The 13786-nt window shown below is 32.9% G+C and overlaps 1 protein-coding gene across 9 annotated transcripts in view; it reads right to left on the bottom strand.

Annotated features, from left to right (window-relative positions):
- SMARCA2 (SWI/SNF related BAF chromatin remodeling complex subunit ATPase 2) overlaps positions 1-13786 on the bottom strand; it is a 221731-nt gene that overhangs the window by 186358 nt on the left and 21587 nt on the right. For 6 of the 9 annotated variants that reach the window (XM_074280637.1, XM_074280645.1, XM_074280640.1 and 3 more), the window contains 3 exons: positions 10012-10344; positions 6742-6843; positions 1399-1648 (listed from right to left, as the gene is read on the bottom strand). In XM_074280637.1, coding sequence (XP_074136738.1) covers positions 1399-1648; positions 6742-6843; positions 10012-10344 — 685 coding nt within the window. The remainder of the gene's footprint in view (positions 1-1398; positions 1649-6741; positions 6844-10011; positions 10345-13786) is intronic. The other 3 variants (XM_074280641.1, XM_074280642.1, XM_074280646.1) reach the window with 1 other exon arrangement.

Below are 13786 nucleotides of genomic sequence, written 5' to 3' on the forward strand. Positions count from 1 at the left end.
AATTTCAGCAATTCTTCACTTCGCTCACAGCTAATTTTAGCTTTCAGGAAGCAGAAAAAATGAGGGAACTGCTCTCCTGAACCTGACTCTGATCAAGGAAAGAAATTAGCAATGTACTGTGGAATAAATAAAAGGTATTTTCAAAAGAAATGAATACACCATCTTAGATATATGATAAAGAGGAAGATGTAAGGTACAAATTGGCCTCATCATCTAGACTTCTAGAGAACAGATTCAAAAGAGGTCAGAGAAAAGATGGAATCTTGTGACCGAACATTCTATAAAGAAAACTGACTCAAGAAAGGATGAGAGGAACTCAAGAATGAAATTCTTATGACACAAACATAAATGATTCCAATGAAGAGGAAAAGAAAGAACAATCTAAAAAGATGGATGTAGCTCCTCAGGGAACATATCAATAAGCTAGAATTTTTAAATGACTTAAGTAGAAGATAGGAACTTGCTCAGATAATTAAGGATGAATATAAAAGTGGCATGACTCTGTAAGAAAAATTTCAAAACTGAAGCTGAGAATGTCAAGGTTTTTGATAAATGTTAAAGATAACCCCATAAAAAAACTTTTTTAGCTATAATAAAGGCAAGAAGAAGATCAAGAATTGAATTAGACAGCATTTTGAGGTATATGGGACAGTTGGGGATAATTAGAAAAAAGAAAGAATTTCTGCTTTGCTTCCACTGTCTCTTCTAAGACAAAAGAATAACTTAGGGAATTTAAAAACTAAATATGAAGGGATGACAGCAAGGAAGTTCCAAAATGCCCTAAGGGAAGTCAAACCATCAGGCCTGGACAAATGGATACATCCCCAAGGTAAAGAAGATTATAACAGCAGAACTGCTGCCAAAAATCCTTTAAAAAATCATGGAAAATAAAGTGATAACATAAGACTGGAGGCAGATAAGCATACAGATTTTCATAAATAAGGAAGATAATAGGTATTCCAAAATGCAGGCCAGTGACTTGGCAAAGAATATTGTAAAAAATGATTATCAGTCATTGTGTTAATGTAAATTATTACTATTATTCATTTCTACATGCACCAATGTTCTGTCAAATATTTTGAGTAATATTAGGGTTCTTCCTTTACTTCATTATAAAAAAGAAAAGCAAAAATATACTAATAGCTGCCTTTCTAGAAACATGATAAAAGTACTATAAGAGTAAATAAAATGATGTAGTATCAGTTTGGAGCAAGAGGAACTGCATTCAAATAATTCCTCTACTAGTTGTTAGTCCTATGGCTGGGCAAAGCATTTAATCTCTAAACCTCAATTTCTTGCCTGCAACATACTGTAAAATTAGATAATGATCTTAAAGCACTTGTGAGTTTTCTATATTGTTATCATTGTTCATTTAAATTTTTAACTTTAATTTCTTACCTGTATTCTCTCTCCTGAAGTATTTCAACAGGATCCAGTCCCTGTGGTTTCTGAATGGGACTAATCCGATTCTGCTTTTGCTGTAACTGAACCACAGGTGAAGGCTGCCCAGGGTTTGGCTGGGGCACAGAAGGTCCAGGTAGTGCAGCAGCTGGCTGAGCAGCTGGAGGGGCTGGTGAAGGTCTTCCACTTGGAGGTGGAACTGCAAGCTTTTGTGGGGTATTTGGAACATTCATATCTGGTGCTTGGCCTACAAAATTTAAAAGTTTCATAAATAATAATGATCAGGGACTTAACTTAAGTTCATATAAATAAAACAACTGCTCTTATGTATTTAAATAGGAAAGGAAGCCATTTTAAACACCTAAAACAAACAAAGTCTGACCTCTATCCTAATAGTGAAAATCAGATTACCAGAAAGCCCTTTGGAAAGTGAACCAAAAATTACTTTGACACAACAAACTGATTTGGATTTTTAGATTTTAATGTGTTTAAAGAATAGATTCTAAAAAGGAATTACAGTTATCCCCAAGGTTCATGAAAATTAGGGAGCAGTACAGCAGTCATCAGATCAGATGTGGAGGATACCCTCAAATCCTCAGAGTGAATTCCAGGACAGTACTTCCTGACAGAATTCAATACTAACTTACAAGAATCCTATTAACAGAGTTTTATTCTTTGTATATAGAATTACATTTATGATTAGGTTATGTATTTTAAAGGAAAGCTAATTCATTTATTTTTATCAGCTCTCTAAAACACAATTCAATATTAAAAGACATTTTTTTAAAACTGCATTTATTCAATCTCCATGGAGAACCATTTTGGAAATGGACTTAAATTAACACCAAAATTATAAATTATAGGAGGAATTCTAACAAAAGAGCTGATAGAAACTAGAACAGAGAACCAAAGGAAAATAAAACAAAAATTTAAACAACAAAACCATTTGCCTAAAAAAGCCAAGAAAATATGAAGTGAAGATAGCATAATGATACTGGTATTATTCATTTACTACTTTAATTTACTTTTTAGTTTCTCCTATTCTCCCCAAAAAGCTGTAGTACTAAGAAATGTACTGGCAATTACAACACTTATTAGGAGAAGAGATTTTGAATTAAGCATTTTTCCCCCTAAAAGTGTTTTATAAAACACACATACACACCCCTTTTTGAAACACTTTATCTTCAGGCCTTCATTAATCCATGCAGAAGAAAGCAGAATAAAAAAATTAAATCTTGGGGTTGTTAAGCTCTGAAGTAAGTTACTAAGAAGAATGTGATAGCCTTCTTCCCTGGAGTACTTTAAATTAGGACATGTTTTTATTTATATGGCATGTTTTGGGTTTGACCCAGGCCAAAAGGGAGATATGTACCACATGATTCCTAAAGTCCTTTTTAAACCTACAATTCCATGAATCTTTATAGTAATTCCAAGAAGCAACAGCACTCATTTTGTTTTAAAAGCTTAGTACAGAAAACTATATTTATACACACATACACACATATATATCTATATATATATATGTATACACATATATATCTATATATATATGTATACACATATACACACACATACACACACATACACATTATATATATATATATATATATATATATATATATATATATATACACCTGATGTACAGGTACAGTAAATAACTTTTTTAATATCAGATTTCTAAAAGTTGTCATGATAATTGCCTTACAGTATAATTCTCAAAATTTTTTTTCCAAAACTAGGATGTATATCACAAATAAAATAGACATGAAAAAGTTCTATTATACATATGAATTATTTTATGTAATTGATATCAATACAGTATATTAATAAAAACAGCATCCTGTAATGACATTTTTAGGTATATTCACTTCTCTAATTTTAGAATGGTATTAATTTAAAGTAATATGACCTAGAATTAATCTATAATTCCCACAAATAAAACTGAAGTAGTTAAAATTAGAAAAGAAACAGTTCAGTGGTTAAAAAAAAAAAACCTAGCTTACAGCAAGTTTTTCTGACAAAAGTCTCATTTGAAAATGCATAGGAATTGAAATGACTCAAATTCATAAAAATAAAAAAGACACATTAATGTGTAATGTTATTTGGTTTGGCTTTCTGGGGGGGTTTGGAGATCTTTGGGGCAACCTTCTTTTCAGTTAAGTAATCACCATGAGAATAGCCAGATGTTAAAAGTCCAAATCCTTTATTGTCTCATTCAAAGCCTTGTCTCTTTTCCTGGGGCTTCAACTAGCTTTCTTAGAGGCCTTCAGGAGTCTTGGTTTCTGTGGAGAAGTACAGGAGGCCAGGCCAGCCACCAGGGGACTGACGGAAGATGTAATTGAATCTCTCTCCTTCCCTCCAAAAGCTTGAGCTCTCAGCTTATATGCTCTACACTGAGTATAAACCAATCATTATATCACTAAGAAACCATTATTTGTTGTAAGATTAAATCAATCATACTGAACTAGAGAACTATTAATCACCCTGATAACTAGAATACTCAACAATTCCAACAATTACAATGAATTAGCACCTTGTAAGAATCCTTGTTTCAAATTCAGAGTTCTGGACCATAACACTAATGCTCTCTTGGAGAAGTTAATTGGTCTAGCCATTCTAAATAGCAATGTGACATTAAACACCAAGAGTGACTTAATGAGATCATCTCTAGGCCTAAACTCCAAACAAATGAAAAGAAGAGCAATAAGTCCTAAATACACCAAAAATGACTATAGTCGCTCTTTTCTTAGTGATAGAGGCCAAGGTCTCCCACTGCATCTGGGGCCATTATGAGTCCTTCTGATCTATGTTTCACCATTGGATTCCAAATGACTCTGGAGGAGAAAATGAGATTGATAAGTTTGCAAAGCTCAGCTTCAATTAAATCTAAGTTACTTGCAAGTCACTGACATGACCCACTGGATGTCATCAGTTTTCTTCAAGAACTTAGAATGAAAAACAACATGACAAAGAACTGGAGACTTAATGGCGACTATCAGTTGAGGAAAGAGTAAATAACATAGGGATGATTTTAAAGAAATTTGAGACAATTTTTGTGAATTCATGAAGAGTTAAGAGGAATCTGTAGAATGATACAATAACATTATAAAGAAAACTTTTAGACATTTAACAACTCTCATCAAGACAATGACCAGTCATGATTCCAGATGATGGAATGATGAGGCAGGCCACTCCACTCCCCTCCTAATAGAGAGGTGATGCTTTAATAGCACAGAATGAAACAAACCTTTCTAGAAATTGACAATGCTAGAATTTGGTTTGTTTATTGCAAACATTTCTTCAAGTTTTTACTTATTTGTGTTTTGAAATAGGGTGTAAGGTGGTGAAGTGAAAATAAATGCTCATTAACTGAAAAAATAAAATAAATCAGTAGTTTTTTGTTTAGGAATCAATTTCTTTTCCTTTGTTGACCCTAAAAATCCATCTAGTATGAAAAGCTAGTTTTCTGAAGCAGCTGGCTGCCAAAGAAAAATCCTTATCCTGCTGACTCACTCTTATGGCAAAGAACTGAGAAATTTGAAACATGGAATTCTGTACTCTGAAACTCCTGGATTAAAACTACAGAAGATGAACAGAATCTCAATGGCCACTAATTGAATCCATGCCAGAAGAAGTAAGCCTTCTCTTATTTATGCCAGAAGAAGCAAGCCTTCTCTAATTTTCCAATAAGTGACTGTGCAATTGCTTGAAAGATGCTAACAAGGAAAACCTACTAAAACATCTATTCTATTTTTCTATAGTTCTAATTTTTAGAAAAAATTTCCCCATACCTAAATCAGCTTCTCTATAATTTATAATCCACTGCTCATAGTTCTGCCCTGTGACCCAAGAGAACAAAATTAATTCTTCTTGTACTAGATAAGAAATTTCGAATTCTTGAAGATAGCTATCATTTGTCTATGGAATCCGAGGTCTTGGGTTTCTATAGCTTCTTACCTATGTGACCCTAAAAAAGCCATAACCTCTTTTGGACTAGGTATTCTCATCAATATAATGAGAGAGTCAGACTAGATGGTATCTAAAGTTCCATATGGCTCTCTCTATATCTAGGTTTCTTAATATGGAATATATGAAATTCTTTTAAAAAAAGATTTTTAAAAATTATTTTATGAATTTCAATGAAATTGATTCTCTTTGTTAATTTTATATATTTTATTTGACATACTTAAAATCATGATTCTAAAAAAGCTTTACTGGATAGTCAAAGAGATGCTATGAAAGAAAAACCTGTTCTCTTGATCTGTAATCCTATGTTCTCCCTTTTAAGTCTTTTTATTCTCTACACTAAACATTCTCATTTCTTTAACCATTTTTCACAACCTAATGACCCTTCCATTGGACACTCTCCAGTATATTAATGTTCTTCATAAAATGTCCACCCAGAATCCAATAGTCTCCATATGATCTACCAAAAATCCTTTCTTTAGTCCAAGACTCATTTTAATGAAATCTAATAATCTAATGCATTAGCTTTTTTGTTGTCACATATTGATTCATATTGATCTTATAGTATCTCAAAATACCCAGATCATTTTTAAACTTCTGACTTTCCCAAGATATATTTGTGGAATTAATAATTTTTGGGGAACTCAAGTACACAACCATTATCTTTTCTAATTTTTTTCTTATTTGATTCATGCCACAATTCTAGGCCATCAAAAGTTTTGGGTTCCCAGACTATATTATTTAATGTGTTAGCTAAAAAAAATTTAAAATAAAAGATTTTATTTTTAAGAATCAGAATTCCACACCTTCATTTGCAATCCCCTTTTTTGCTTTATGTTCATAATTAAAAGTTCATGTTTGTTTATGTTCATTAAATTACAAAAAACAATTCCTTCCTCAAAGAGCTTGTTATTGAAATGAAACTCTTCAAACAACTACTATGGAAGGGGAAATCTGCTTATCCAAGACTTGATTGCGTGTGTTCTCTGATAATTTGATCCAAACTTGGCTTAGTTATCATCAAAGGAATTTCAGTTTCTAACTAAAAATAAATATGTTTATTGTATAACATATAGTTCTTATTTCACATTTTGTGACAACTTCTATTTAAAATAGTTAGGAAAATAGTGGACTGCAGAGTTCACAACAACTAACTACTGCTCATGACATACCGACTTATCCATTAGTTTTTAAGCTTGTGCCTCAGGTGGCTTACATAGTGACTGACTAACAGCAGAGAAAGTATTTCTCCTATGTAATTCACAGTGATAAATGATATAACTTTCATCAATACCTTAAAATGGGCAACAAATTCCTATTCTCTCTTACAAACAATTTAACTTTGTCTGAAGAATGAAATGCCTACTCTTTTACCTTCTGCCCATGTTTTAGGAGTCATTGTAGATGTATGCCCTGGAATCCCTGATGTCTGTCCTGGCCCAGCTGGAGGTGTACCAATTGGATGCATCCCTATGCCTGAATTCAAGAAATAAGGAAACAAACTTATTAAAATACATAGTCTTATATGCTCAAGATTTCTATGCATCGAGAAATCACACTCTGCCTTCTGGCACACAAGTATATTTATGCAAATAACAGTTTTATGCATTAAATACAAATTTAAGTATATTCCATTGGATGGAAAAATAAATGTAATGAAGTTTATTTAAATTGAGCATACTAAAAAATAACTGATAACACAAAGAAAGGTACTGAAAAAATGGCCAATAAAACATCTGAATTTCTATATTCCTCAAAAAAAAATCTTTTTAACCCCTTGTTTCTCTATTGCTTTAATCTCTAAATGGAAGAGGAGAGCAAAATGAAAATAAAAATTCTGGGCTTTGAGTGGAACTCAAGCAGACAAGGCCACATTCCATTAAAATGCTACTGACTTTTCTAAGGGATGACTACTGAAGAGTTATTTAGTTTAAGCTTCTTATTTCTGGACTAAAAATCATAATTTGTTTTTGTTAGATAGTATGATGTCACATTTGGAGAATTATGAATTCAAGAGAATTATTTTTTAAAAATCTCTAACCAAAAAAGATCTTTATTTTCAGAGTTTTCTGCTGATATACCAGTCATTACTTTATGTAATCTATAGACATTAACTGAATTAATAGCAATAAAAAATACCAAAAAAATGGACACAACCAAATATATCCTAAATTACTTTAAGATTTATATAAGAACGTTTGGCTGTCAGAATTCTATAATATTATGTGAAAGGTGGGTAAAAATTTAAAGTGTTTGTTTGCAGTGGGATCATGGAATTAGAATCCTGAGATCTAGAAATGAAAGTCCTGAAGTCACTTATTCTAATACACAGAGAAAGTAGAAGCAGCAAAAGGAGGAGAAGCAGACAGAGAGATGAAATGAAAATAAGGATGGTGCAATATGAAGGAAAAAGAGATTTGCAAAAAAGTCCATAGTCTTGAATGCCATGGAAATGTCAAGAAAAATAATAAGTGAAGAAAAATCCTTGCAAGGTCAAAAAGGTCTTTCATGGCTTCAAAGAAGCTATTTTTATGGAATAACAGGGATAGAAATCAGATTACAGGGAGTTCAATGAATAGACTTGATAGTAATAAAGACTACTTAATTGATTTTAAAGTTTGCTGGTAAATCAAACTGGAAAATATGATAAAAGATGCAGTCAATGTTAGAAGAGCTGGTGCAAGATAGGCACGTTAATACACCATGGCGAATGTATAATTCATTGGTCATAACTGCTTTGGTCTAACTTCTGAAAAACATTTTGGAATTATGTTAGTAAATTCACTAATCACTAATTCACTAAATAATTCACTTTGATTCAGCCCACCATTGGACTCCAAGGAAGTAATAAATAGAATACATGCCCAAATATCCCTAGGATCACTTTTTATGGTAGTAAAAGCAAAATCAAAACAAAAAAGACATAACAGAAAATGGGTGCCCATTTTTAGAAAGATGGCTAAACAAACTGGACATATAAATGTAATTGGTTAATATTACACTGTAAGAAATGACAGATGTTGAAGAATTCACAGAAGCATGGGGATGTAATAGGAAAAAATGATACATTGATATGAGCTTAACCAATAAAACAAAATGCACAATGATCATGATAACATAAATAAAAACAATAATGAAAGGCAGCCAAACTAGGGTTAATTTTAATAAACAATCACAGCACCAAATGAAAAAATATATTCTCCTATTCTTGGTGGTGAGGTTTTACAGCCAATTACTCTTCAATCTAGTGATGCCAGCCTTCTTTGTGTAGCATCTAACACTCCAGTTTTCAGCTCAGTTTTTTTTCCCACCTATTCCCTGTGCTGGGAATATTATCTCTCTTTATTTCCACTTTCCAGCTTCTCTAACTTCCATCAAGTCCCAACTAAAAGCCTACCTTCTAGAAGAAACCTTTCACAATTCCTCTTAATTCTAATATCTTCCTTCTTTTAATTAGTTTTCATTTATATATAGTATGTTTACACATATTTGTTTGCTCTGTTAGTCTGTAAGCTTCTCAAGTCCAAAACTCTCCTTTGCCTTTCTTTGTATCCCCAGTATTTAATACAATGCCTGGCATATAGTAGGCACTCATTAAATGCTTACTGACTGGCACAACACACACAGACACACACACACACACACACACACACACACACACACACACACACACACAGTCTCTGCTGACAGAATGCAAGCTTTTAGAGGAAAGGCAGATTTCATTGGTATCCCCAGCATTTAACGTAATCAGTATACAGTAGGCACAAATGAGTGCATACACTGCTAGATGCTTGCTGGCCTGGCTAGTCTGCTTCACTTTTTTTTTTCCTGTTACAAGTGAGGGTTCTGTATGGAGGAGGGGTATAAAAAAAGAATATAATCTAAAAAAATAAACCAAGTTTAAAGAGCTTCCATGACTTGCCCATAGGACAAGGAAGGACCCAGGCCCAAGTTCTCCCCCTCTAGCTCTGAGGCAATGCTTTGGAGCCACACTGTCTCTTTGTAAAGCACATTTACATCCTCTCTCTCATTTGATGCCTCCAGCACCTATGATTGAAGAAGACTGTGCTGATGGCAAACAGGTAATTAAGTGATTAGCCTGAAGTCACAAAGTTAAAAAGTAGGACAACTAGAACTCAAGCCCAAGTCTCTTTGACTATAGGCCCAACATCAGCTTTATGAAAAGATGAAGGAGACAGTGGGATTCTGGATTAGAAGTGCTAAATAACATCCCTAACATGACTCTGACTAGTACCATGAAGTCTATAGCTAAAATGCAAATGCCTATAGATTTTGTTTTATTGGAAATTTAAAATAAAATAAATGGCTTTATTAGATTCTTTGATAAAACCTAGGCGGAAAGATTGAGCCATCTTATGGTGAGAGAGAGAGAGAGAGAGAGAGAGAGAGAGAGAGAGAGAGAGAGAGAGAGAGAGAGAGAGAGAGAGAGAGAGAGAGAGAGAGAGAGAGAGAGGAGACAAGGGGAGAGAACTGAGAATAGGAAACCCCAGACCCCATCCCCTTAGGCTAGGACTGGGACTAGCCTAAATTACATTTTTTGAGTCAGGATTTTCCTGTACTCTAATATTATTTCTTTTCTGAAATTGAGCTATACATTATATGTGTAGTTACATGTTAACCTACCAGATGGTCGATTGAAGGTGACAAGAGGTGGTTGTTGTTGTTGGATGCCAGGCAGTGTCCTTTTCCCCTGCACAGCAAGCTGCAGGGTTTCGGGCAGTGGCTGGCCTCTGGCCAACATTTTGTAAGCTAAAATTTGAGCTCTGAGCTGATGCAGCTGGACAGGGCTGAAAGGTGAAGGACCTCGATTGGGCTGGCTCATAGCCTGAGGATCTCCTGGTATCATGGGTCCTGGCTGGCTTGGTGGCATCTGGGGTGGAGTTGGACCTCCTCCAGACATTGGGCTGGAGACATGTTCTGGGGCTCCCAGTGGAGATGGGTGTGGAGACATATAACCTGAAATAAAACAGATAAGACTTTAGAGATTTACTACTGAATATGTTTTAGGTTAATTTGTGGAAGGCTTATACAGTTAGTAGCTATGTTAATATGTTCATTCTTATTAAGAGCATAATACTTGAGGAAAATGATTAGGGAAAATGACTGCAGTTACATCCTAGTTTTGCTTTTGGTTACACAAATCTTTAAGTAAAAATTATATAAACTATAATTTCCAAAATTTGGGAAGTCTAACCCATTCAGACCAGAAAGAGAAGTGTCCATTCTACTGCCCAGATTTATACAAGACCAAGAGAAAAGTACATAACTATTGATCAGAAATCAGCAGGCAGTAATCAGAAAGGCAGCAAATTTAAATAATAGAATGTCTGAGGAACATTTCTGATTATTCATAGTAAAAGTTAAAAGTTAAAAAAATTAAAACATAATACAAAACCATATGATAAAAATTTCTTTGCCCTATAGGAAAATATACTTACCTAACAATCTTGTCTAATAGAAATATTATTATAAAGGTTTTTTTGTTCATTTCCATATGACAAGAATTTATTAAACACCTTTAGTTTGGCAAGCACTACGCCCATGTTGAGTCAAAATATTTATATACCTGTCCTGAAAATAAGTGTATGAGACTAATTAATTGACTTTCTCTAGGAGATATTTTAACAATATAAACTACTGGAGACTTTCCATGAAATGAAGTTACCCCTTCCAAATCACAGCACTCCCCATTATGGTTTTGATATATGGATCAAAATAAGAAATTAAATGAGAATGGGGGGTTGAGTTTTGTTGAAGTCTCAGATAACACTCAAAGGCCAATAAATGCCACAGGGCTCATGACCAAATAATTATTTTTACAATTTAAAAAAATATATATTTTACACATTTTGCAACTTAGTTAATTCCATAAAAGAAAAAGGAAAAATGCATAATTCTTTTCAGTGATGAAGAGAGAGCCAAAAAGTTTTATGAGGATTTTCCCAATTGCAGGGGCCACCATATTGTGGAGGGGATAACTAAAAATACAATTATTTATACCAGAATTATCATTTAGAAAGGGAACTAAAAATAATATATTGCTCAAAGATCTCTGCTTAGTATTTAAATAAATTAAAATCTGAAAACATTAAAGATAAATTTTACAATGGAGATAAATGAGTTACAAAGTCACTTTCATTTTTCAAATTGGTATTTCATCAATTTCTTTTTTTCTTCCCACTGCCACAATCTAATCTCTTTCTGTTGAGAGATCAAATACTGTTATCTTATTGTATCTCCCTGTCTCCAATTACTCTTTTTCCCAAGCTATTCTACATAAAGTTACTGGTATAATATCCTTAATACATGTGTCTGACCATGTAATTCCTTTGTTTAAAAATTTTAATGGATCTATATTGCTAATAAGATTAAAATAAAGTCTTCTTAAGCTGGTATCTGATGTCTTCTACAATAACAACAATTTTTATCATCATCATCATCATCATCATCATCATCATCATCATCATCCTACAGCATCTCCTCTGTGTCAGACACTGTGCTAAGTACTTTACAAATCTTATCTCATTTGATCATCACAACAACCCTGGGAAGTAAGTGCTTTATTTTCCACATTTGACAGTTGAGGAAAGAGAAACAAATAATGTTTTGCACAAAGTCTTACTGCTATTAAGTATCTGAGGTTAAAATTTAAAAGGAGTCTTCCTGATTCCAGCCCTTATGCTCTATTCATTGAGCCAATGGATAGCTACAATCTAGCTACAAATCAACTGTTCTGAACTTAAAATACACTGTTCTTTATATACTCTACTTTCTAACTGAACTGGATATTAATTCCCCCTCCCCATTTTCAACAAAGGTCTCCTAATCTTTGTGCCTTTGTATAGACTATGTCCTGATGCAGAGAAAGCTCTGCTTCGTCATCTATAGCTGTACGTCCTAACTGGTGTATAAGCTCCTCGAAAGTAGAAACTGTCTTTTTTTCCCATTTATATTCACAGTACTCAGTAAAGTGCATGGCTCACAGTAAGCACATATTAAATGTTTTTTCATCTATTAAATTAACCTCTATTTTTCAGAGTTTTATCCTTCCTTCAAAACTGAGCTCATGTGTCATCTCTTGTGAAAATCTTCCCTAAATCCCCCAGTTCTTATTTATTTCTACCTCCTCTAATTTTCCCAGAACATTTTGAATAATCCTTCCTTGGATCCTTTTACTTCTTTTAATGTATCCTTCCCTCAGGTCAAGGACTATTTCTCAATTTTGTCCTTGTTTCTTTAGTTCCCAACCTGGTACACTGTATGAAATGTGTTAAATAAATATTTGCTGAATTTCTAAGGGAGTTAAAAAAAAAAAAAAAAAAAGCAATGAAAGGTGGTCATGGTGTTCAGCAATATCACAGATAGAACTTAAAATAAAATCTCCCCAAAATCATGTTTTCAAAGCAACTAAGTACTAGAAGTTCCACTGCTTCATTATTTCTCACATCAAAAAATAAAAATGGGGGGGAGCATTTATAATATACTAAATGACATATCCTTCCTATATTTCAACTTATGAGACTCATTTTTGATTCCTTTAAGTAACTCATGTATTTGTTCCTCAATTATCATCTTATTTCTCAATGATAACAGAAATACTATAAAGAGACCTCACTTAGTCTTACCTCTATAATGCCAACTCTTAAAATGGAAAAATTGTAACAGTGTCATTTCAATTTTTATATCTAACATGATAGTGCTGAAAATAGGAAGGGTCATATGCTTCATATATCTTTCACTTTCCAAAATAAAGCAATGTTTTGATCTCTCAATTTTATCCTGGTATCCCTAAAGTCTTGCATATAATAAGTGCTTAATGAATTTTTGTTGAATTAATGAATTTTATAAGTTTTGATGTGACTCCCAAAATATATAAATGATATTGATAACTTTAATGCTTTAATTAAAGCATTATTTAAATTATCAATAACTTTAATTGAAGAGCTAAGGCAAACATTAAATAAGAAATAACTCTGCCTATAGGAAATATAAAATTATATTATATTTTACAGTTTTTTTTTCAATGTAACCCAGAAACAATATTGTTTTCTTCATGTATTTCTATTAATGTAGCCAAAGGAACAACAAAAAACAAAACAAAACAAAACAAAAAAACAACTCTGAAGATTTGATGTTTACAATTGTAAGCACAATGCACTCAAATTTTGAAGAGTTAACGGATCACTTGGGAATGAATGCAACAAAAATGCCAAGTCTCCTTGGATTTGATAGGAAGAAAGAAATTAAGAAAAGAAAAACCAATTTGGAATATTTCCAATAAGTTAATGGCAGATTTTTATAAAATCATTGCCACAGTATGATATTAAAAATGTGATACTATGTCTCAGTCACAGAGAGATATTCTTTCTACATGAGTAGCATTCCAATAAATTTAAAG

The sequence above is a fragment of the Sminthopsis crassicaudata genome, chromosome 1, assembly GCF_048593235.1.
Source record: "Sminthopsis crassicaudata isolate SCR6 chromosome 1, ASM4859323v1, whole genome shotgun sequence".
NCBI lineage: Eukaryota > Metazoa > Chordata > Mammalia > Dasyuromorphia > Dasyuridae > Sminthopsis > Sminthopsis crassicaudata.